At 34.2% G+C, this 18,957-nt stretch overlaps 1 protein-coding gene across 2 annotated transcripts in view; it reads left to right on the top strand.

Moving 5' to 3' along the window:
• EXOC5 (exocyst complex component 5) overlaps positions 1-18,957 on the top strand; it is a 53,382-nt gene that overhangs the window by 15,473 nt on the left and 18,952 nt on the right. For both annotated transcript variants that reach the window (XM_043472175.1, XM_043472176.1), the window contains exons 2-12: positions 46-140; positions 771-918; positions 2,067-2,261; positions 6,744-6,808; positions 9,075-9,103; positions 10,133-10,242; positions 10,977-11,021; positions 11,126-11,266; positions 12,272-12,354; positions 13,343-13,552; positions 14,817-14,964. In XM_043472175.1, the coding sequence (XP_043328110.1) occupies positions 46-140; positions 771-918; positions 2,067-2,261; positions 6,744-6,808; positions 9,075-9,103; positions 10,133-10,242; positions 10,977-11,021; positions 11,126-11,266; positions 12,272-12,354; positions 13,343-13,552; positions 14,817-14,964 (1,269 nt within the window). The remainder of the gene's footprint in view (positions 1-45; positions 141-770; positions 919-2,066; positions 2,262-6,743; positions 6,809-9,074; positions 9,104-10,132; positions 10,243-10,976; positions 11,022-11,125; positions 11,267-12,271; positions 12,355-13,342; positions 13,553-14,816; positions 14,965-18,957) is intronic.

Here is an 18,957-nt window from a genome sequence, read left to right as displayed (position 1 = left end):
TATGACATGTGAAACTTTTAAAAGAACATTTATTTTGTAAACTAGGAGCCTTTTGTGGCAGATGAGTATATTGAACGTCTTGTATGGAGAACCCCGGGAGGAGGCTCTAGAGGGGGACCTGAAGCTTTTGATCCTAAAAGGTGAAGTAAAATTTTTTTTTCATAGACCCAATCTAGTACAAGTTTGTGACTGGAATAGAGGCGACTGTTGGAATTCCTTTCAATATTCATGAAAAGGGAGTTAACAACTGGCCAATAAAAGGAAGAAACATTAGAAGCTTGAGATTTTTTTTTTTCCTTTTATGTTTCTTTTATTTTAGAGAAGGACTTTTAAGTGATATGGGGGAAGGGATTTTATTGCATTATGAGAATTTAATATTTTCTCCAATTAATAATAAATTAGAGATTATTGGTTATACCTCTACAATAAAACATGTTGAGTATGCTGTTTTAAGTATTGTTGTAAATGGGGGGAACAAAAATGCACCATACCCCGGAATGCACAGTATTATGTTTATATAGTACATTTTACCCTTTTGTCTATTTCTATAAAGTTGGTTTCATTTCTGGGGGTTAATCTGGAGATTCCCTATGAGGCTTTCATTTCTTTCAGAGATAATCTTTAACATGATGCTAGAGAGAAAATTAACATGTTCATCCCTACCTCAAGGAATGTTCACTAATGCTTTATTTACAATTATAAGTGAACTGATCAGTTCCGAGTGATCAATTATAGATGGATTGATACATATTCTAATTTTCTTTTGTTAGATTATTAGAAGAATTTGTAAATCATATTCAGGAGCTCCAGATAATGGATGAAAGGATTCAAAGGAAAGTAGAGAAACTAGAGCAACAGTGTCAGAAAGAAGCTAAGGAATTTGCCAGGAAGGTACAAGAACTCCAGAAAAGCAATCAGGTAAACCATTAATTAAATAATGAATATACAGACTTTAATATATTTATATCCTTTCAGTTTTAAGTTTTTTTTAAAAAAGTCTAGTCAAATAGTCGGAGAAGGCAATGGCACCCCACTCCAGTATTCTTGCCTGGAAAATCCCATGGATGGAGGAGCCTGGTAGGCTGCCGTCTATGGGGTCGCACAGAGTCGGACACAACTGAGGCAACTTAGTCAAGTAGTAATTGTTGAGGTTTCTTTATACTGCTCCCATCTCATGTCATAAAATGTTAATGGATTGTTACCAGGCACTCTTGGTGCACTTGTTTGCTACTGAGTGATGGTTTGGGGTCAGAGTACTCCCTTCTTAGGATGGGATGGTATTCAGTACAGTGTGGTCCTTGCTTCCTCTCTTAACAACGCAAATTTTTAAGAATGATACCTCAGCAGACCAGTATTTTTAGGGAGTCATGATTAGCTTGGATATTTGGGTATCTATTTGCATTCTCATTTAATCATAAAGCGAAATAATAATACCAGACCAGCTATTGCCGGGATCAGATTTTTCCCTAGAGGAAACCTGATCTGGGAAGTTTCACAGAAGTCGTGAGGCAGATACCCTAATGAGAATGCCGGTGTAACTGGGAAAAGCAGATGCAGAACTCTTCCTCAATCCATTTTGGAGTAAAACTGGACCATTAGGCTGATTCTGGGGTACACAGGCCAAACTTCTTAGCCATTCTTACTTCTTAGGCCCTAGACTTAATCAGGAATCTCTGAACCTCTTTCACATTCTGGGCCTGATGTGGGACTTAATTGACCTTTATAAGTCTAGTTAGAAGAGCTTGTTTAGCATTGCTGCCTTGTAGGGGTTGTTTGTTCTTTAGTATTAGGGATTAGCAAGCTGATTTCTACTCAGTTTTCATATGTTTAGATTCCTTCCCTTAAGCCTGTATAAAAAATATTTATAGATTTTAGAATATATAGACTTTAAATATTTATAAAATATTTAATAAACTCAGTAATTTACATAAGATAATGTATTTTTAAGTAGTTAAAGTAATAGATTCAAAATACTTCTAATGCAAATTCCCTTGGTAATAATAATAGTATTAATAGTTAATCTGGGTTCTCTGATTGTATTTTATGCTTATGCATGTTTCTCCTAGGTTGCCTTCCAACATTTCCAAGAACTTGATGAGCACATCAGCTATGTAGCAACCAAAGTCTGTCACCTTGGAGACCAGTTGGAGGGGGTAAACACACCCAGACAACGGGCAGTAGAGGCTCAGAAGCTGATGAAATACTTCAATGAGTTTCTAGATGGAGAACTGAAATCTGATGTTTTTACAAATTCTGAAAAGGTGAGCACTGTCAGAAGGATAAAAGCATATAATAACATTACTAACAATGCTCTAATTACGAACAACAATTGCTGCTTTCCAGAGTCAGACTTCAAATCACTGAGTAGTTGACTTATTAAAAGTCTTTATTCTGAAAAATACACTTGCCAACAAAATTTATATTCAGATTTTTAGTTGGATTGCCTGGCATTTTGTTTATGAGATGTGTATGGTTTAGAAATATTGAGTTAACTATGTTAATAAGTATTTTTTTTCATAATTGACTTTTAATATTAACAGAATTTAATAGTCATATTCCCCTGGGTGAGGGGGTGGTATAACTCTAAATCATCTACAAACTGAAGTATATTTCTGTGCAAGGAATTCAGAGCTTCTAGTTTTTGTTACTTGAATAAAGTTCTTTTATAAAAATGAAAGCATAGTTCAGATCAAAAAGAATTGAAAAATCTGAATTAATTATTCATGTTAATCTTTTTCATAGCACTAGTCACTTAATCCTGGTCTAAGGTTGTATAGTATTGGTTACTCTACAATCTTGGGAGAAGGTTATTCAGCTCCTTTTCTTCCCCTAAGGGGGAAAAAATTTAAAAGTGCATGAAAAAATAGACATTCTTATGGATAGTATATGGACATAGTATTAACATTGTCTATTAATATGTTGAATACAATCTTCCAGAATATTTTCCAAGTTTACTCCATGGGACATCTCAGGTAGTGGAATGTTAAAAGCTAAGTTGTATTGAAGTTCACTTTGAATTAAAAAACACATTGTTTTGTGAGTAGGAAATACATAGGTTTATAGAGTTTATAATTTTTAGAGATCTTTGAAAGAAATGCTTATGTGTAGAGAAAATTCCTCTATAGAAAAGACAGTATTTTAAATAATGAGTTCCAGGAATTATATTTATAATGTAAAGTAGAGCTGATAAGATTAACATCAAGAACATAATCATACCTAAACACTTGTAAAACACTGGCAATATCTAACTTTTATACATTCATGTGGTTCTCACACACACACAAACACACAGGGCTTGAACACCAAACTCTTTTTCAGGGTGCAGTTTTGTTTTGTTTGAATGTTTTTGTTTTGTTTCCTACATGAAACATACATATTTCTAATGTATTATAAAAGTATATATTGATACTTATATGTATTTTAAAAATTGTTTTATATATATATAAAATTGTGTGTAATTCAAGTCTTATACCTTGGGTTACCTTGGATTATACCTGTTGGATTGTAGAGTATATTTATGCTTTGTTATAAACAAAATGCAGATATTTTACCTGGTGCGAGTTGGTCTGTTTATTTCATGCAGCTCAAGGCAGCCATTTAGAATCTAGAGAAAAGTAAATATTTTAAAATTGACTGATTACACGTGTGTGTGTGTGTGTGTGTGTGTGCTCTCAGTTGTATCCTGCTCTTCTGCTATCCTGTGGACTGTAGCCCACCAGACTTCTCTGTCCACAGGATTTCCCAGATAAGACTGCTAAAATGGGTTTCCTTTTCCTTCTCCAGGGAATCTTCCCACCCCAAGAATCAAATCTGCATCTCTTGCATTTCCTGCATGGGCAGGCAGATTCTTTACCACTAGTGCCACATATATTTTTTTTAATGAAAAAGAATGATTTTACTATTTATTGCAAAGTATTGTTTCTTTGTGTGGAAGATCTTGTGGGGCACAAGTTGAAAGTAGTTAAGTATAGAATGTTTCAATCAATCACACATCCATCTGTTTTTATTTTTTTCATTTCTAAATAACATCACTGAGTATTTAGTACTCTCCATATCATGCTAAGGGTTAATCGCTCAGTCATGTCCAACTCTTTGTGATCCCATACACGGTAGCCCACCAGGCTCCTCTGTCCATGAATTTTCCCGGCAAGAATACTGAACTGGGCAGCCATTCCCTTCTCCAGGGGATCTTCCCCGCCCAGGGATTGAACTCAGGTCTTGTGCATTGCAGACAGATTCTTTATTGTCTGAGCCACCAAAACTATGCAGAATCAAATAACATTGGCCCTGGTTTTCAAGAAGTTTACTTTCAACTGAATTCAATGATGAATATTGTGGCATTCTAGAAAGACATCTTGTTATGTCTTTCTAGACATAACAAGACATGTTATGACATGTTATGACATGTTATGAAAGGCTTGTTATGTATATATATTAGGTTACAAATGAGTAGATCCCTAAAACTTGATATAATAGTGATGATGTTGATAGTGATTGCACACATATTTTAACCCAATTTGTATTGCTTATAATGTTTTATATGATGAAATTATCTTCTTTACACTTTAAACATTTTAGTTATCCTCAAGTAATTGTGTAGTTCATGGTGTTACTATTGTCTCTTAATTTTTAAGATTCTTATTGAAAGATGAACAAATCTTCATATCCTTGCTACTTCATTCACTTGGTCACTAGCTGTCTAATTTTTGAGGAATAAGTACAGACTTAACAATGTTTAAGCTAATTCCTCTTATTTTCTTTCCTTTGCTTCACTCTCTCCCATATCTCATTTTCTTTCATCTTGTTTCTTTTTTTCTTATACTTTAGTCCTCTTTTCACAGTTGTCTTCTTTTTCTCTCATGTCTCCCATAGATTTTGGGTTACTGTTGAGTCATTATTTTTGGCCTGGTACTGTCACAGTTAAGTACACTTAGGAACCTCATATATGGTACTAGATTGCTAATTATTAGGTAAACTTCTGACTGTTTCAGTTTCTGCACTGTGTACCAGCTACCTTCCTAGTGGAAAGAAAAGGAAAATCACCCATGTCGGTGTGTGATTGTGGGAGGAATTAGAATGGGAAAAGATAACACATCTTAGTCCTTTTTCTTCCTGCTCCATAGTCATTTTTGCTGGTTTTTTTTTTTTTTTTTAATCTTTGCTTTTCAGAATCTTCTAATTTTCTTCTCTGGGGGGAAAAAAACATTTTATGTCCATAGTATGTATTTCCTTTTACCTCCATCTTTACAAAGTATGTTGGTTGTTTTTCTTTTTAGAATCACAGCTTAATGTTCTCCATGTAGATAATGTCTGGTGGCTCTGATTATCTTTAATATGTTAGCATTGGGTGGTCTCTCACCTCACGCTGACATCAGTAGCAGATATATGCAATTATTAGATTGTGGTTTTGAAAACTGTGCCTAGAGTATATTTTAACTGACGGATGACTTTAAGGACTACTTGTGTGTGAAATAGTTTTTGTAAAATAATTTGGTAATTCCATAAAATCATATGTTATTTACTCTGCTGTACTTCTTCCTATATTAAGTGAAGTTTGCAAACACTGCATAATGGGGACTTCCATCTTTTAACAAGAACAAACTCCTGATGGAAACATAAAGCATGTACCTGGCAGGTTCCTTCTGAAGGGAGATTGGTGAGGAGAAAATGGCGGACCTTGCTAGTACCACTAAATGGCATGTTGAAAAGTGATCTTGCAGTGTTAATCTGTGCTCATGTGCAGCAGAATTAGAGTGAGCGTCTGGAGTGACATGCTGACTAGGAGAGAAGTAGCTGAAGCAGAAATGCTACCTATATTCACTCTTGTTTGGCATCAGCAGTATCATTTGGCCCTGCTCTTGTTTTCCACTGTTGTTTGCCAGACTTCCCATGAGTACTCACTTTAGAAAGGTCTGTTTGAAGGTTCTCAGCTCTTCTGTCAACGTTTGTGGGAGTCTCTGTCTTTTTTTCTTTTTTTCCTTAGTGTTAAAGAAAGTGAATGATAAAATCAGTTACTAAAGGTGTGCCAAAATTAAACTCAATGCTTATTTGAAATTTGTTTTCAAAAGTTAGCATATATAACTCTCTATACATTAGTATGAATAAGCACAAATTTCTGCATTTAAAAAATTTTAGACCCCTTGTCTAAATCCTTTAGTTACACAGCTTGAATAAGTACAAACATTTTTGTATTGTATTCTGTTCAGAAGACTTCATCTTAACACGTTTTAAAACTTGATATGTTCATTAAATGACAAGCATCTTGTTATTTTGTTCGCCTGAAGTGGGGTGTTTGCACCAGTATGGTCTAAATTATTTTCATAAATCTTGTCTCTCTGTTCGTAAACTCAGAAGATACTTAAACTCGCTTTCGGCAGTCAGTTATTTGAATTTTTTCAGAGTAGACTTGAACTGCAGGCTTCATTGAGAAGGGACTGTAAAATTGTAAAATTATAAAATTTAAAATTATAAAATTATAATTTTAAAATTATAAAATTTAAAATTATAAAATCACAAGATTTAAATACCATAATGACAAATGCTTATATTTCAATGACTCGTTATTGGTGATACCCCAGATGTATTCCTGTTGCTCACAAGATTTTGTTGTGTATCTTAAAAGAAAATGGTTTGGGTGAGGGTCTGTGGACATACATAGGAGAATATTACTATTTTTAAATACAAAATTATTTTTGATACATATAAAGGTTTTTTTTTAAATTATTGCTTTTATTTTTTAATAGATAAAGGAGGCAGCAGACATCATTCAGAAGTTGCACCTAATCGCCCAAGAGTTACCTTTTGATAGGCAAGTTTATTTCTCAAGAGTTAATTTGGTTATATGGTGTGTAATGTATGGAATAAAATTGTACTTTTACCTGTATTATTTTACTCATTAATTCAACAAGAACTTACTGAGGACTGCATTTAAAAGATACAATATGCAATAGTTGATTGAAAAAATGTGGTCTCTTAGCAACTAAATTTAATGATATATGTTGAAATAATCTCAGTCCTTTTTCTTTTGGAAAAAAATTGATGGAGAATTTTGAAATTGACAAGTGACATTTTGAGTTTTCTTTTTTTTTGGACTTTGATAACAGTGTAGAAGGGCGGAGAAAAATTAAACATGGTTTCTTGAGTTGCTTTTTCCTCTAGATGAGAGTTCTTAAGCTTTTGGGAGTCTTGGACACCTCTGAAAAGCTGGTAAAAGCTGTGAAATTGCCTTTAAAAAGTTCAGATAAACAGACTGTTGTATACAATTTATTGGGCTTTTAGACCATTTAACCTATCTGAAGGCTCCTTCCTAGGGACCTTAAGGTTACAAAGTCCTGTTTTATATGCCAGGCCTTAGGACCGTTGCTAAGTCAGGTATTAATAGTCTCATCCTTAAAGAAACTTCAGTGAGAAGAAAATTCTTTCATGATTTCCTTTAGTCCATGGAATGTCAGACTCTTTAATTAAATATTATTAATAGTGGTTCTCCCATTTAAATATCTGGAAAAACATATCTTCTCTTAAAACAGATAATGTATCTTATTCCTTTTGTGGTACTTGAAGATCCTTAGGTACAGGTGGAATGTAAATGTATTACTATACTTAAAGTTTGCCCATTATGTCCCAAACATAGAGTGAAAGTGAATTCCCTACCCGTAAATATATTTTATTTTACTTTGAACTTTGTGTCATCATAAAGAGTTAGCAGTAATAATCATTTAGCTATTATTGATACTCTCATGCTTGTCCAACATAAGCAATGATTTTTAATGTCACCCACAAAAAAGCTTTTATTTCAGAGTTAAACCATTTACCTAAATGGATAAAATGTATGGCTCACAATGGGTACATGGTAGTTTTCTCCCACCCATACAAACATCAGACATATACTCATCTTCTCCCACTTCTCAGTTACATACTTCTCTTATAGTTTTGTTTTAACCTGTCTCCCAAGCCTTAGAATTGAATTTACATCCTAATCAAATTTAATTTTCTCACAGAGATCAATATAACCTAACATGTATTCTGTACTCTGTGATCCACCATTACTTTGATATATCAGTTTTGTTGTCTGTGTGCTCAGTTGCTAAGTTGTGTTTGGCTCTCTGTGATCCTGAGGACTATAGCCCGCCAGGCTCGCTCCTCTGTCCATGGGATTTCCCAGGCACAAATACTGGAGCGAGTTACCATTTTCATCTCCAGGGGATTTTACCAACCCAGGGTTCATTCAAACCCACATCTCCTGCTTGACAGGCAGATTCTTTACCACTGAGCCACCTGGGAAGCCCGTATCAATTTTGTATAGCTGTTTGAATTATTATCCTCTTTATCTATCTTTGGCATCTTTTTTGCCATCCCCTCACCTATCACTTTAAACTAATTACATGAGATCTTTCAGTGTTAATTTTCCATGTTGTGATTCCCCCTTGATATTTATGATTTGAAAAAGTTCTAGTATATTTTAACTGGTATTTTAATTTCTGAATTTGCAGAGGTTGAATGCTAGGCGCCTAACACGCAGGGTCCTTTTTATGGCTTCTATTTTATTTTTCCAGGTTTAAAATAGCTTATTTTATATACTTATTGTTTATTTTCTTTTAAGTGACAATAATGAAACTTCATGTGAAAAAATCCCAACAGAAGGGAAAAGAGACAAATATCAAGTGAATTTAAAATGGCAATGAATATGAGTAGGGACAATAACTCAGTTGTTGGGATTGGCTCAGTTAATTAATGTCTTGTTCAGAATTCCTCCCTCTTTAAAAGGGAGTTGGTTATTCAGTGTGAATTTCCTCAGTGAAAACTAGATACTCCATCTGAATTGCCCAGTTTCAGTTTTGTTAAATGGCATGCTTCCTGTCAGTACTCTCTCCCCTCTGGCCTTGTCTTTGCCCTCCTTCCTTGGTCACACCCTCCCTCTCACCTCCCTTCCTCCCTCCCCTCCCTCCCTTCCTTTATGAAGACATTTAGTATGGAGAGTTCCTATGTATCCTCATTCTCCCTTTTATTAATATCTTACATTACTATGGTATATTTGTCACAAATAATGAACTTCATCATTGGTTTTTATCTTGCAGATTTTCAGAAGTTAAATCTAAAATTGCAAGTAAGTGGGGTTCTATTTATTTAACTGTTTTGAATAGGTGAGCAAACTACTTTTATAAAAGAAAGAAAATCGTAAAAGAAGAGAGTGGGAACAATGTCATCCTCCCATCCCATCCGTGAATTTGATTCCTCTTGCTTGAAACAGCTATTAAATATTATCTGTTTCTTGTGTATTCTTCCATAGTATTCTATGGATATCTTGATATAAGCATAGGACATAAATCATGTATATAACATGTAGAATTTTTTTCTGTGGTCCCCATGTATTTTAAAATTGGTGGCATCTTATACAAATAGCTTGATACCTTATGTTTTTAACAACATATCTTAGACATTGTTTTTGTATCCATACATACCAGTCTGTTTTTAAAAAAAAAAAAAAAAGCTAATATGACCACTTCAGTACCACTTCAGTACCTTACATGGTAGCTTGAATCTTGTTCTGTAGATTGTATTTCAGGCAGATCATTCCAGATTTCTTGAGTAGCCACTATATTTGTAGGCTCTAAGTCACTACTCAGGAACTCATTGAAGTTCAAAAATCACCTGTTTTGCCAAAAGTGTACCGTAATAGCCCCAAGAATGTAGTAAATCAAATACCATATGTTGTCTTAAGGTGTAATTTGGTTTTGAATCTGCCTTTGTTCACGGTAAAGTCATTTTAACTCTAGTATCTAAAGAGTTTGATGTTTACTCTTTCTCTAAAGTCTCTTTACTCTTCCTGTCTCTTGCTTTCAGAAATGACATCCAGGAGGTTTTTCCCAGCCAGCTGTTTTTTCACATAGTTGTAAATGGAAGTCAGACTATAAGAGCTGATCTGTTTTGCCAGTTGGGAAGATTTTTTGTGTGTGTTGAAAACATAGATTTATATACCTTAGGGTTTCGCTCCACTACCTGTAATCTCATGGTTTTTACAATTCTTTTTAAAAAAAAGCTAGATTCATAGTCATTATATTTATAAAGAAACCATATACTTACAAATAACCTGTGTACTTTGTCTCATTGTAGCTGAATGACTTTCTGTTTTTAGGTAAATACCATGATTTAGAATGCCAGTTGATTCAGGAGTTTACTGGTGCTCAAAGAAGAGGTGAAATCTCCAGAATGAGAGAAGTAGCAGCTGTTTTACTTCATTTTAAGGTACATAGAAAAAGTTTAAAGTGCAGATTAGTCTTAAAGAATGTAGAGATGATGTGAATTCTGTATGTTGTTGTTTTGTCACTAAGTTGTGATTCTTTGTGACCCCATGGACTATAACCCGCCAGGCTCCTCTGTCCATGGAATTTCCCAGGCCAAGAATATTAGAGTGGGTTGCTGTTCTTTCTCTGGAGGATCTTCCCCACCCAGGGATTGAACCCATGTCTCCTGCATTGGCAGGCAGATTTTTACCACTGAGCCACCAGGGTGTATTACAGTCTGTGATTTTGCCCTGTTGTTTTAGTGTATCACAGTGTTAATTTTCATTGTTTGGAATAATTTGAATGTATATGTTTTATGTTTCTGCAGAAATGATATTAAATCCTAGGTCTTTAGGATCTTATATTTAGTACTATTAATACTTTTTATTATTAATATTAGTACTATTAATAATAAAACTATCACTGAATTTTTATATAGTTTGATGTAGAAAATCGTTTTGTCTCCCTTCTATTTATTGTTTTTTTTAGTCAAACATTTTATGAAATAATTCAAAAGCGAGAAGGCTTGCCCTTAAGTGTCCGTTGGAATACAGAAACCAGAGAGTAGCTGTTACTGCTGGCCATTTATTGAGGCATAGAGATAGCTTTGTTATATATAAGACCTCTTTTATTGACATTGTTATTGTTGTTATAACTTAACCAAAACAGTGATGTGTATTTCTCTCTTCTTCATAGGGTTATTCTCATTGTGTTGATGTTTATATAAAGCAGTGCCAGGAGGTAACGTAACAGTACACTTCATTTGATTTTATTTTATCCTAATTTGTATTTTAAAAAGCATTTTAAATTATATATTCATTATATAAAATTCCTGTACTCTTTAGGGTGCTTACTTGAGAAACGATATATTTGAAGATGCAGCAATACTCTGTCAACGGGTGAACAAACAAGTTGGAGATATCTTTAGCAATCCAGAAACAGTACTGGCTAAACTTATTCAAAATGTATTTGAAATCAAACTACAGGTAATTTTAAACAGTGACTAAGTAGTTCTTAAGACAATATGTGTTTTTTACCCTCTGTTTTAAAAGTTTTTAAAAATTGAGTTTATTTGTGTAGTATTCTTAGGAACAGGAATTCACTTATTAAGTATAGGGGAAAGGAGTGACAGTGTCAAGCTTTAAGACAAAATATTAAAAGGTGCCACTCTCGGTCTTCAGAGCATGTGTTTGAAATTACGTGTGTATCAGTAGTAGTAGTAACAGGTGTGATAGATTAGCCTCAATTTAATATTCACTGGGCTCTCACCTCGACCAATTGATAGCATTTTTGAAATGCTAAGAATGATACTTAGCATTGACATTGCTTACCTTATTTTACCTTAGTAAAGTAAATGTGAACAAGAATTACGAGATCTCTAGAATTTATCATATGGCATTGACATGAAAAGAAAAAACTCTGAACGTTTTGTTTACAGCCTTTACTTCCATAGCTCTGCACTTTAAGGCAACATTTCCTAAACTGTTTACCAGTGGATTCAGCAGTGTTAAATAAATGTTGTTTTAAAAACACGACTTTTAATATCCTTTAAAGGTACTAATATGTACTGTGATCCTCTAGAAGTGGAAATGTAATGTACTGCCTTTCCCAGTTTTATAGTAATGTCTCATAGTGTCTCAAAAGACACTAGTGTTACTTAGACTACAGTTTGGGAAATGCTACTTTAAAGAATTGACCATATTGATATAGCTTCAAGTGTTTTTTGGAATTTTTTTCAAAAGACAAGATATTTGAGATTCTTAATGCTTAATCCCAATGCTGATATAAATGTACAAGTAAATATGAGAAGCAGTAAACTAAAAAACTATTTTCTAATTTTTTTTATATTGGTCTATTTCTTTTGCATTGCCTTTTCCACTGGATTTTAAGTCAGAACAGTTCAAGAATGTAGAGTAACTCTAGAGGAAAAAAATATTGACTATATAATTTAATATTTACTTAATTAACAGAATGTTGACTTTTCTTTTTAGAGCTTTGTGAAAGACCAGTTACAAGAATATTGGAAGTCTGATGCAGAGCAGTATCTCAAAAGTCTCTATGATTTATACACAAGGTATATTTTTAATTATTAGAAAATAGTAATATCTCACATTTTCTTTCCTTCAGATAGAAAATTGGGAAGTATTCAGGTGTTTTTAAATAACAGTTTATCAGATAGCAATATAGCTTTTAGCATTAACTACTTGGCTGTATAGACTAGTGTTGTATAAGAGTATCTTTCTTAGCATGTTAACTATTAGATATTATGCTTTATGTTAATATACTTTAATGAAGTATAAAACCTTGTTTAAACTAAGACTTGAGAATTATATTTTTTGTCTTAATTGTAAACTAGTTCATTATTCTTTAATTTTTTTTTTAAGAACAAGTAATAATTACATTTATTTCCAGTTAAAGCTTTAGAAGTTGAGAAAAGGAGTGACAAATTCTTAACAAATGACAGTTTCAGGCTTAAGTCTGATGTGAAAATTTGTCTTGTGTTTTTGTAAATGGCAGTGTTATACTTTGTAGAAGCTTTATGTGGAGTTTTTTTTCCAATCCTGTTGCTTTTCTTCATTGTCATTTTGAGAAGAGGGTTTTCAAAAGTAACTATAATCAGGAAGTCTGTTTCAACAGCAGCACTATTGTGAGTCTGTCTTCAGCGGTGAGAAACAGAAAATGAGAGGCAAGTCTAGAGAAGAGAATGAACAGAGGAAGTGTTTTGACTTGGTACCATGTCATGAATGGCATACTTGAAGCCATTCTGCCATCATTGCCATTTCTAGACTGGTTGGTTGCCTTTGTTTTCTCTTGTTCAGTTGTCTCTAGGAGTTTATGGCAGTTTTCAAAACCATGATATTATTTGTAATATACATTCTACTTAAAATATGTATATAACCTTATACAGTTGCTCTCTGCATCCTGAGTAACTTCCCAGGGTTTAAGAAATGGTGGTTTAATGTAAGTTTTTCAAAAGTCACATTGTAAAAATATGTATTTCTTAATATTATTACTATACCTAAAATATACATTTATCTTTTTCCCCTCTTTTCCATGAAAAGAACCACAAATCTTTCCAGCAAGTTGATGGAGTTTAACTTAGGTACTGATAAACAGACTTTCTTGTCTAAGCTTATCAAGTCCATTTTCATTTCCTATTTGGAGAGCTACATTGAAATAGAGACTGGCTATTTGAAAAACAGAAGTGGTATGATCCTACAGCGCTATTATGAGTCAAAAAACCATCAAAAGAGATCCATTGGCACAGGAGGGTAAGTGTTTTTGTTAAATGTTACAGTTAAAACTAAAGATATTAATAATTTGTAAAATATTAATAGTCATTAGAATTTTCTGTGAAGAATTCTTTTAATTAAGTTTTTTTATACCATTCATCAAATCCTGTCTTTTGAGCCACATGTTGAAATATTCTAATATAACATTATTAAAATGTGAAACATAATACCAGTACCATAAAGAGTTCCTCCCATCCTCCCTCCTTTCCTTTTTTCAGACTGAGTTAATTATTCCAGGTCATTATAGGAAGTAAATTATTTTATTGCTGCTGTTGCAGGTATGGTTAAAAAGAACAAGAACCCCTGCAAATTGATACCCTGAGCTTTTTAAAGGACTTGGACATGAACTTGTTTAAGTAATACATTAAAACCTGAATTTACTCATATCCTAGAAGAAAATAAAATGATTTGCTATAAGAATTGGTGGCAGCTCAGTAATCTAGATCTTACCTGTATGGAATTTAGTTGATTCTAGGATGAATCAAAATGACTTTTGTGAACCATCGTAGTTGATGGTTCATATAATATGTATTCAGCTAAATCAGCTTCTTATTTCCCAGCTTGTTATATATTAAATAATTATCATGGGAGATTATAATTAGGAATAAGAAGTGACATCTGAAAGGCAGTAGCAAGTAAAAGAAAAAGCTAAAAAACAGCCATAAGAATTTTTTTTGAAAGTTCATAGTCTGGAGCTATATATTCTATTAATAGGAACAAAAGTAATCTAGCCTTCTATATTATAATAAATGTTCTTAATAACCCTTAGTCATTTAGAAAAGCTAAATTATGTTTAATAGTAATAAATGTACAATATGCTTAGGTAGTTAGTATATTTAAAAAGCTTTAAAATTTTAAAATTTGTTTTAAGCGGGGCCATTTAATTATCTGAAATATTAACCTACTTCGAATAGCCTACTTCCTAAGGAAACCAAACAAAGAGTTTTTGGCTATTGAATCAGAACTGTAGAGCTAACTATCGAGTCAGAATTGTAGAGCTAAAAGAGACTTTAGAGATAATAACTGCAGATCTCCTCACTTGTCATATGACAGTCTTCTATTTAGAGATTAATGCTTGCATCACTTGACAGAACTACTAATTGAAATCAAAAGTTTTAGGTCTCCTGCTATTGGTCCATTTTTCTTCTTTTTATTAGTTCATGTATACTAAGTTTGAGAGTACTTGAAATTGAAATCTATGTATAGTAGTCTTCTTTTTTCATTTGTTTCTATTATGCACTAGTATTCAAGATCTGAAAGAGAGAATTAGACAGCGTACCAACTTACCACTGGGGCCAAGTATCGATACTCATGGAGAGACTTTCCTGTCCCAGGAAGTGGTGGTTAATCTTTTGCAAGAAACCAAACAAGCCTTCGAAAGATGTCATAGGGTAAGAATTGTACATTTATTTAATTTATATATAGCTGTGTATTTTAAGTTTTGCTTGTTTATACTAAGATGTAGCTCTGCCCTCTGGTTATGAACACCTGTGTATTATAATAAAAAAATAGGATTTTTGTTTAGGGAACATAATTATTTTTAAATTGTTTAGACGTATGTTTTAATATGATTTTAAATGAGCATACCAAATTTTCTTCAATGAGATATTAAATCAAGATATGAAAGTGAGGGTTAGAACCAGATCATAAAGAAATACATTAGCATTAGGGAGAGAAGGATGTTTTAAGAACAGATCAAAGGAAAGGAAAAATTGTCTCCATTAAAAATTTAGAATGTCTTCAACAAACACACTTTAACAAAGTAAACAATTAAGCCAGAGTGTGAAAAGAAGGCTTTAACCAGTTTTACTAGCAGAAGATTTATAAAACAAATAATACTTGTTAGTAATTGTACAGCACATACTATGTTCCAGGCACTATTCCAAGCACTTTAGGTATGCATTAACTCATTTAGTCATTGTAACATTTCTGTGAGGTTGTTATATCTGTTCTACAGAGGAAGAAACTGAGCTACATATTTCTTAAGTATGAAATTGAGAGTTGAGGTAGTCTTAATTTTTTATTTGTATGATGTATGTGGTCTATATATTTATATTGATGGATCAATATAGACTGTATATATAAATATAAATCGATAGGAAACAAGTCAAAGGCTATACATAAATACAGAAAATGTGAGTTATCAATAAGATATTTAGTCTCACTGGTGGGAAATGAAACTTAAGGCAGGGAAAATACTAATTCTCGATAGGTTGGCAAAAATTTTGTTGATACTGTTGGTAAGGATGTGGAGTAATAGAAGTTCTTATACATTGCCAATGGAAGTAGTAATCAGTATACGTTGGAGGGTAATTTGTTAATTTCTTAGAGAATTTGTAGGTTCACAGGACATGTCTAACATCATAAGCTACATTGTTTGTCATGGTGAAAAATTAGAAACTAAGTGTGCTGTAGAAAGAATTGATAAAGTGACAGTGTTCATATACTAAAAAGCTAATATACCAATTTAAATGACTAAACTAGAGTTACAAGTATCAGCATGAGTAAATCTCAAAAATATAATGTTTAGTGGAAAGAGCAAGATGGGGAAAGATATATTCATTATACCACAATATAAAGTTTTAAAAAGTAAAAATATTTTGTTCAGGAGCATACACAACATGGGTGTGATAAACAGTTTCAGAGTAGTGGTTGTCTTGGGAGGAATACCTAAGGCACTTTATAATGTTGGACTGCCTCTGCCACCACGGAAGAAAAAAAATCTGAAGTACATTTGGAAAAATGTTAAGACATGACACCTCAGGGTATGTGATGGCTATATTTGATACAGTAATAGCTCTACTCTCCTGAATTCTGGAAATATGTTAAAATGTTTCTGCACCGTCACATCATCAGACCTGAAGCTGTCAGCATGTTCCTTGGTTTGAGTCACAGTGTGTGCTTAGTCACTTTAGTCGTGTCCAACTCTGTGCAGCCCTGTGGGGTGCAGCCCGCCAGGCTCCTCTGTCCAAGGGATTCTCTAGGCAAGAATACTGGAGTGGGTTGCCATGCCCTTCTCCAGGGGATCTTCCCAACCCAGGGATTGAAGCTAGGTCTCTTGTATCTCTGGTATTGGCAGGAAAGTTCTTTACCACTGACACCACCTGGGAAGCCCTTGAGTCACACTCAGTAACTAGATCTAAATCATGACCTTCTGTCTGAATAATGACAAAATTGAAAATCAGTTTAATTCTTTGCAGTCTGATTTAACAAACATTATTTTGTGTTTATTTTGTACTACCTGCCATGTTGGGTATTAGGGTTCTAAGTACAAAACATACACATTACTTTTGCATAGTGAGAAAAGAGGTAGATGTATAAAGAATTAGTGCAGGTACCATTCACTGTGTATACAGTGGCAGAGCTCCTCTTCTTGGGCTCTGAAATCCCTGTGGATGGTGACCGCAGCCATGAAATCAGAAGACAATTGCTGCTTGGCAGGAAAGCTGTGACAGACCCAACCAGTATATACTCTGCTGACAAAGGTCCGTATAGTCAAGGCTATGGTCTTCCCAGTGGTCATGTACCGTTGGGAGAGCTGCACTGTAAAGAAGGCAGAGCACCAAGATTTGATGCCTTCGAACTGTGGTGCTGGAGAAGACTCCTGAGAATACCTTGGACAGTAAGGAGATCAAACCAGTCAATCTTAAGGGAAATCAACCCTGAATACTTGTTGGAAGGAATGATGCTAAAGCTGAAGCTCCAGTATTTTGATCATCTGATGTGAATAGCTGACTCATTGGAAAAGTCCCTGTTACTGGAAAAGATTGAGGGCAGAAGGAAAAGAGGGCATCAGAGATGAAATGGCTGGATGGCATCACCGATGTGATGGACATGAACTTGGGCAAACTTTGGGAGATGGTGAGGCACAGGGAGGCCTGGCGTGCTGCAATCCATGGGGTTGCAAAGAGTCAAACAGGACTGGGTGACTGAACAGCACAACAGATATACACTGTTGAGACCTAAAGAGGAAGCAGCCAGTTCTAACTGATTAAGGAATCGAGGATGAGTATTTTTCAGGGAAGATTTCAAAAAGGAGAGGACATTTGAGGTCTGGGTCTTGAAAGATAAATAGGGTATCTTCAAGAGGATGATTCTGGCAGGTGGTTTCAGGAAAAGAGAATATTACATGCACAAAGACATATACAGAGAACAGTCATGCAGCATGAAATGCTTGAACTGAAAAAGGATATGGGAGAGTAATGAGACAGGAATTTGAAAATGTAGACAAAAACTCTTTGTATACCATACTTAGAAATTTGGACTTGACCTTGTTAGATGTTGATGGAAATATTAAAGAATATAAAACAGGGTAGTGTAATGAGAAGTTTGGGTGTATTTTTCTTTCTTAAAAAAACAGTAATTTCGAGATATAATTGACATTCAGTAGACTGCATATATTTGAACTGTACAATTTGATAACTTCGGTAAATTATGTGTACATTTATGAAGCTATAGTGCAATCAAAGTAATGAACAGATCGTCACCTGCAAAGTTTCCTTTTCTCCTCCCTCTGTTTCTGTCCTCAGGCAACTGTGACCTCCTTCACTGTAGATTAGCTGTCAAAAAGAAGTTGTCAAGACTCAGGACTGAGTCTTGAAAACTAAATAGGATTTTTCAAGAAGTTGATTAATTTTCTAGAATTTTTAATAAATGGGATTATAATATGGTATATACATGTGTTTCTGGATTCTTTAACTCAGCATAAATGTTTTGAAATTCATTCATGTTGTGTGTATTAGTATGTTCTTTTATTGCTGAATAGTATTTTATTGCATGGAAAAGAAGTGAAAGTGTTAGTTGCTCAGTCATGTCCGATTCTTTGTGACCCATGGACTTCTCTGTCCATGGAATTCTCCAGGCAAGAATACTGGAGTGGGTAGCCATTTTCTTCTTTTGGGGATCTTCCCGACCCAGGGATTGAACCGTGGTCTCCTGATTAAAGGCAGATTCTTCACAGTTTTGCTTATCCACTTACCTATTGATGGCAGTTTAGATTGGCTCCAGTGTTTGACTGTTAAAAATGAAGCTGCTTTGAACATTCTTGTATATATCTTTATGCAGACATATGCTTTCATTTCTCCTTAGTAACATTTTTAAAAATTGGGTTCTTATTTCTTGACAGTTGTATATATAGTTTTTTTTTTAAAGTGACGTCGCTCAGTTGTGTCCGACTCTTTGTGACCCCATGGACTATATAGCCTACCAGGCTTTTCCATCCATGGAATTTTCCAGGCAAGAGTACTGGAGTGGTTGGCCATTTCCTTCTCCAGGGGATCTTCCCAACCCAGGGGTCGAACCCGGGTCTCCCGCACTGCAGGCAGATGCTTTACCATCTGAGCCACCAGGGAAAAACTCATTTATCAGATACCTAATCTGCAGAT

This window comes from Cervus canadensis, chromosome 6 (assembly GCF_019320065.1).
Source record: "Cervus canadensis isolate Bull #8, Minnesota chromosome 6, ASM1932006v1, whole genome shotgun sequence".
Classification (NCBI taxonomy): domain Eukaryota; kingdom Metazoa; phylum Chordata; class Mammalia; order Artiodactyla; family Cervidae; genus Cervus; species Cervus canadensis.
This window is presented reverse-complemented; position numbering and strand designations above follow the sequence as displayed.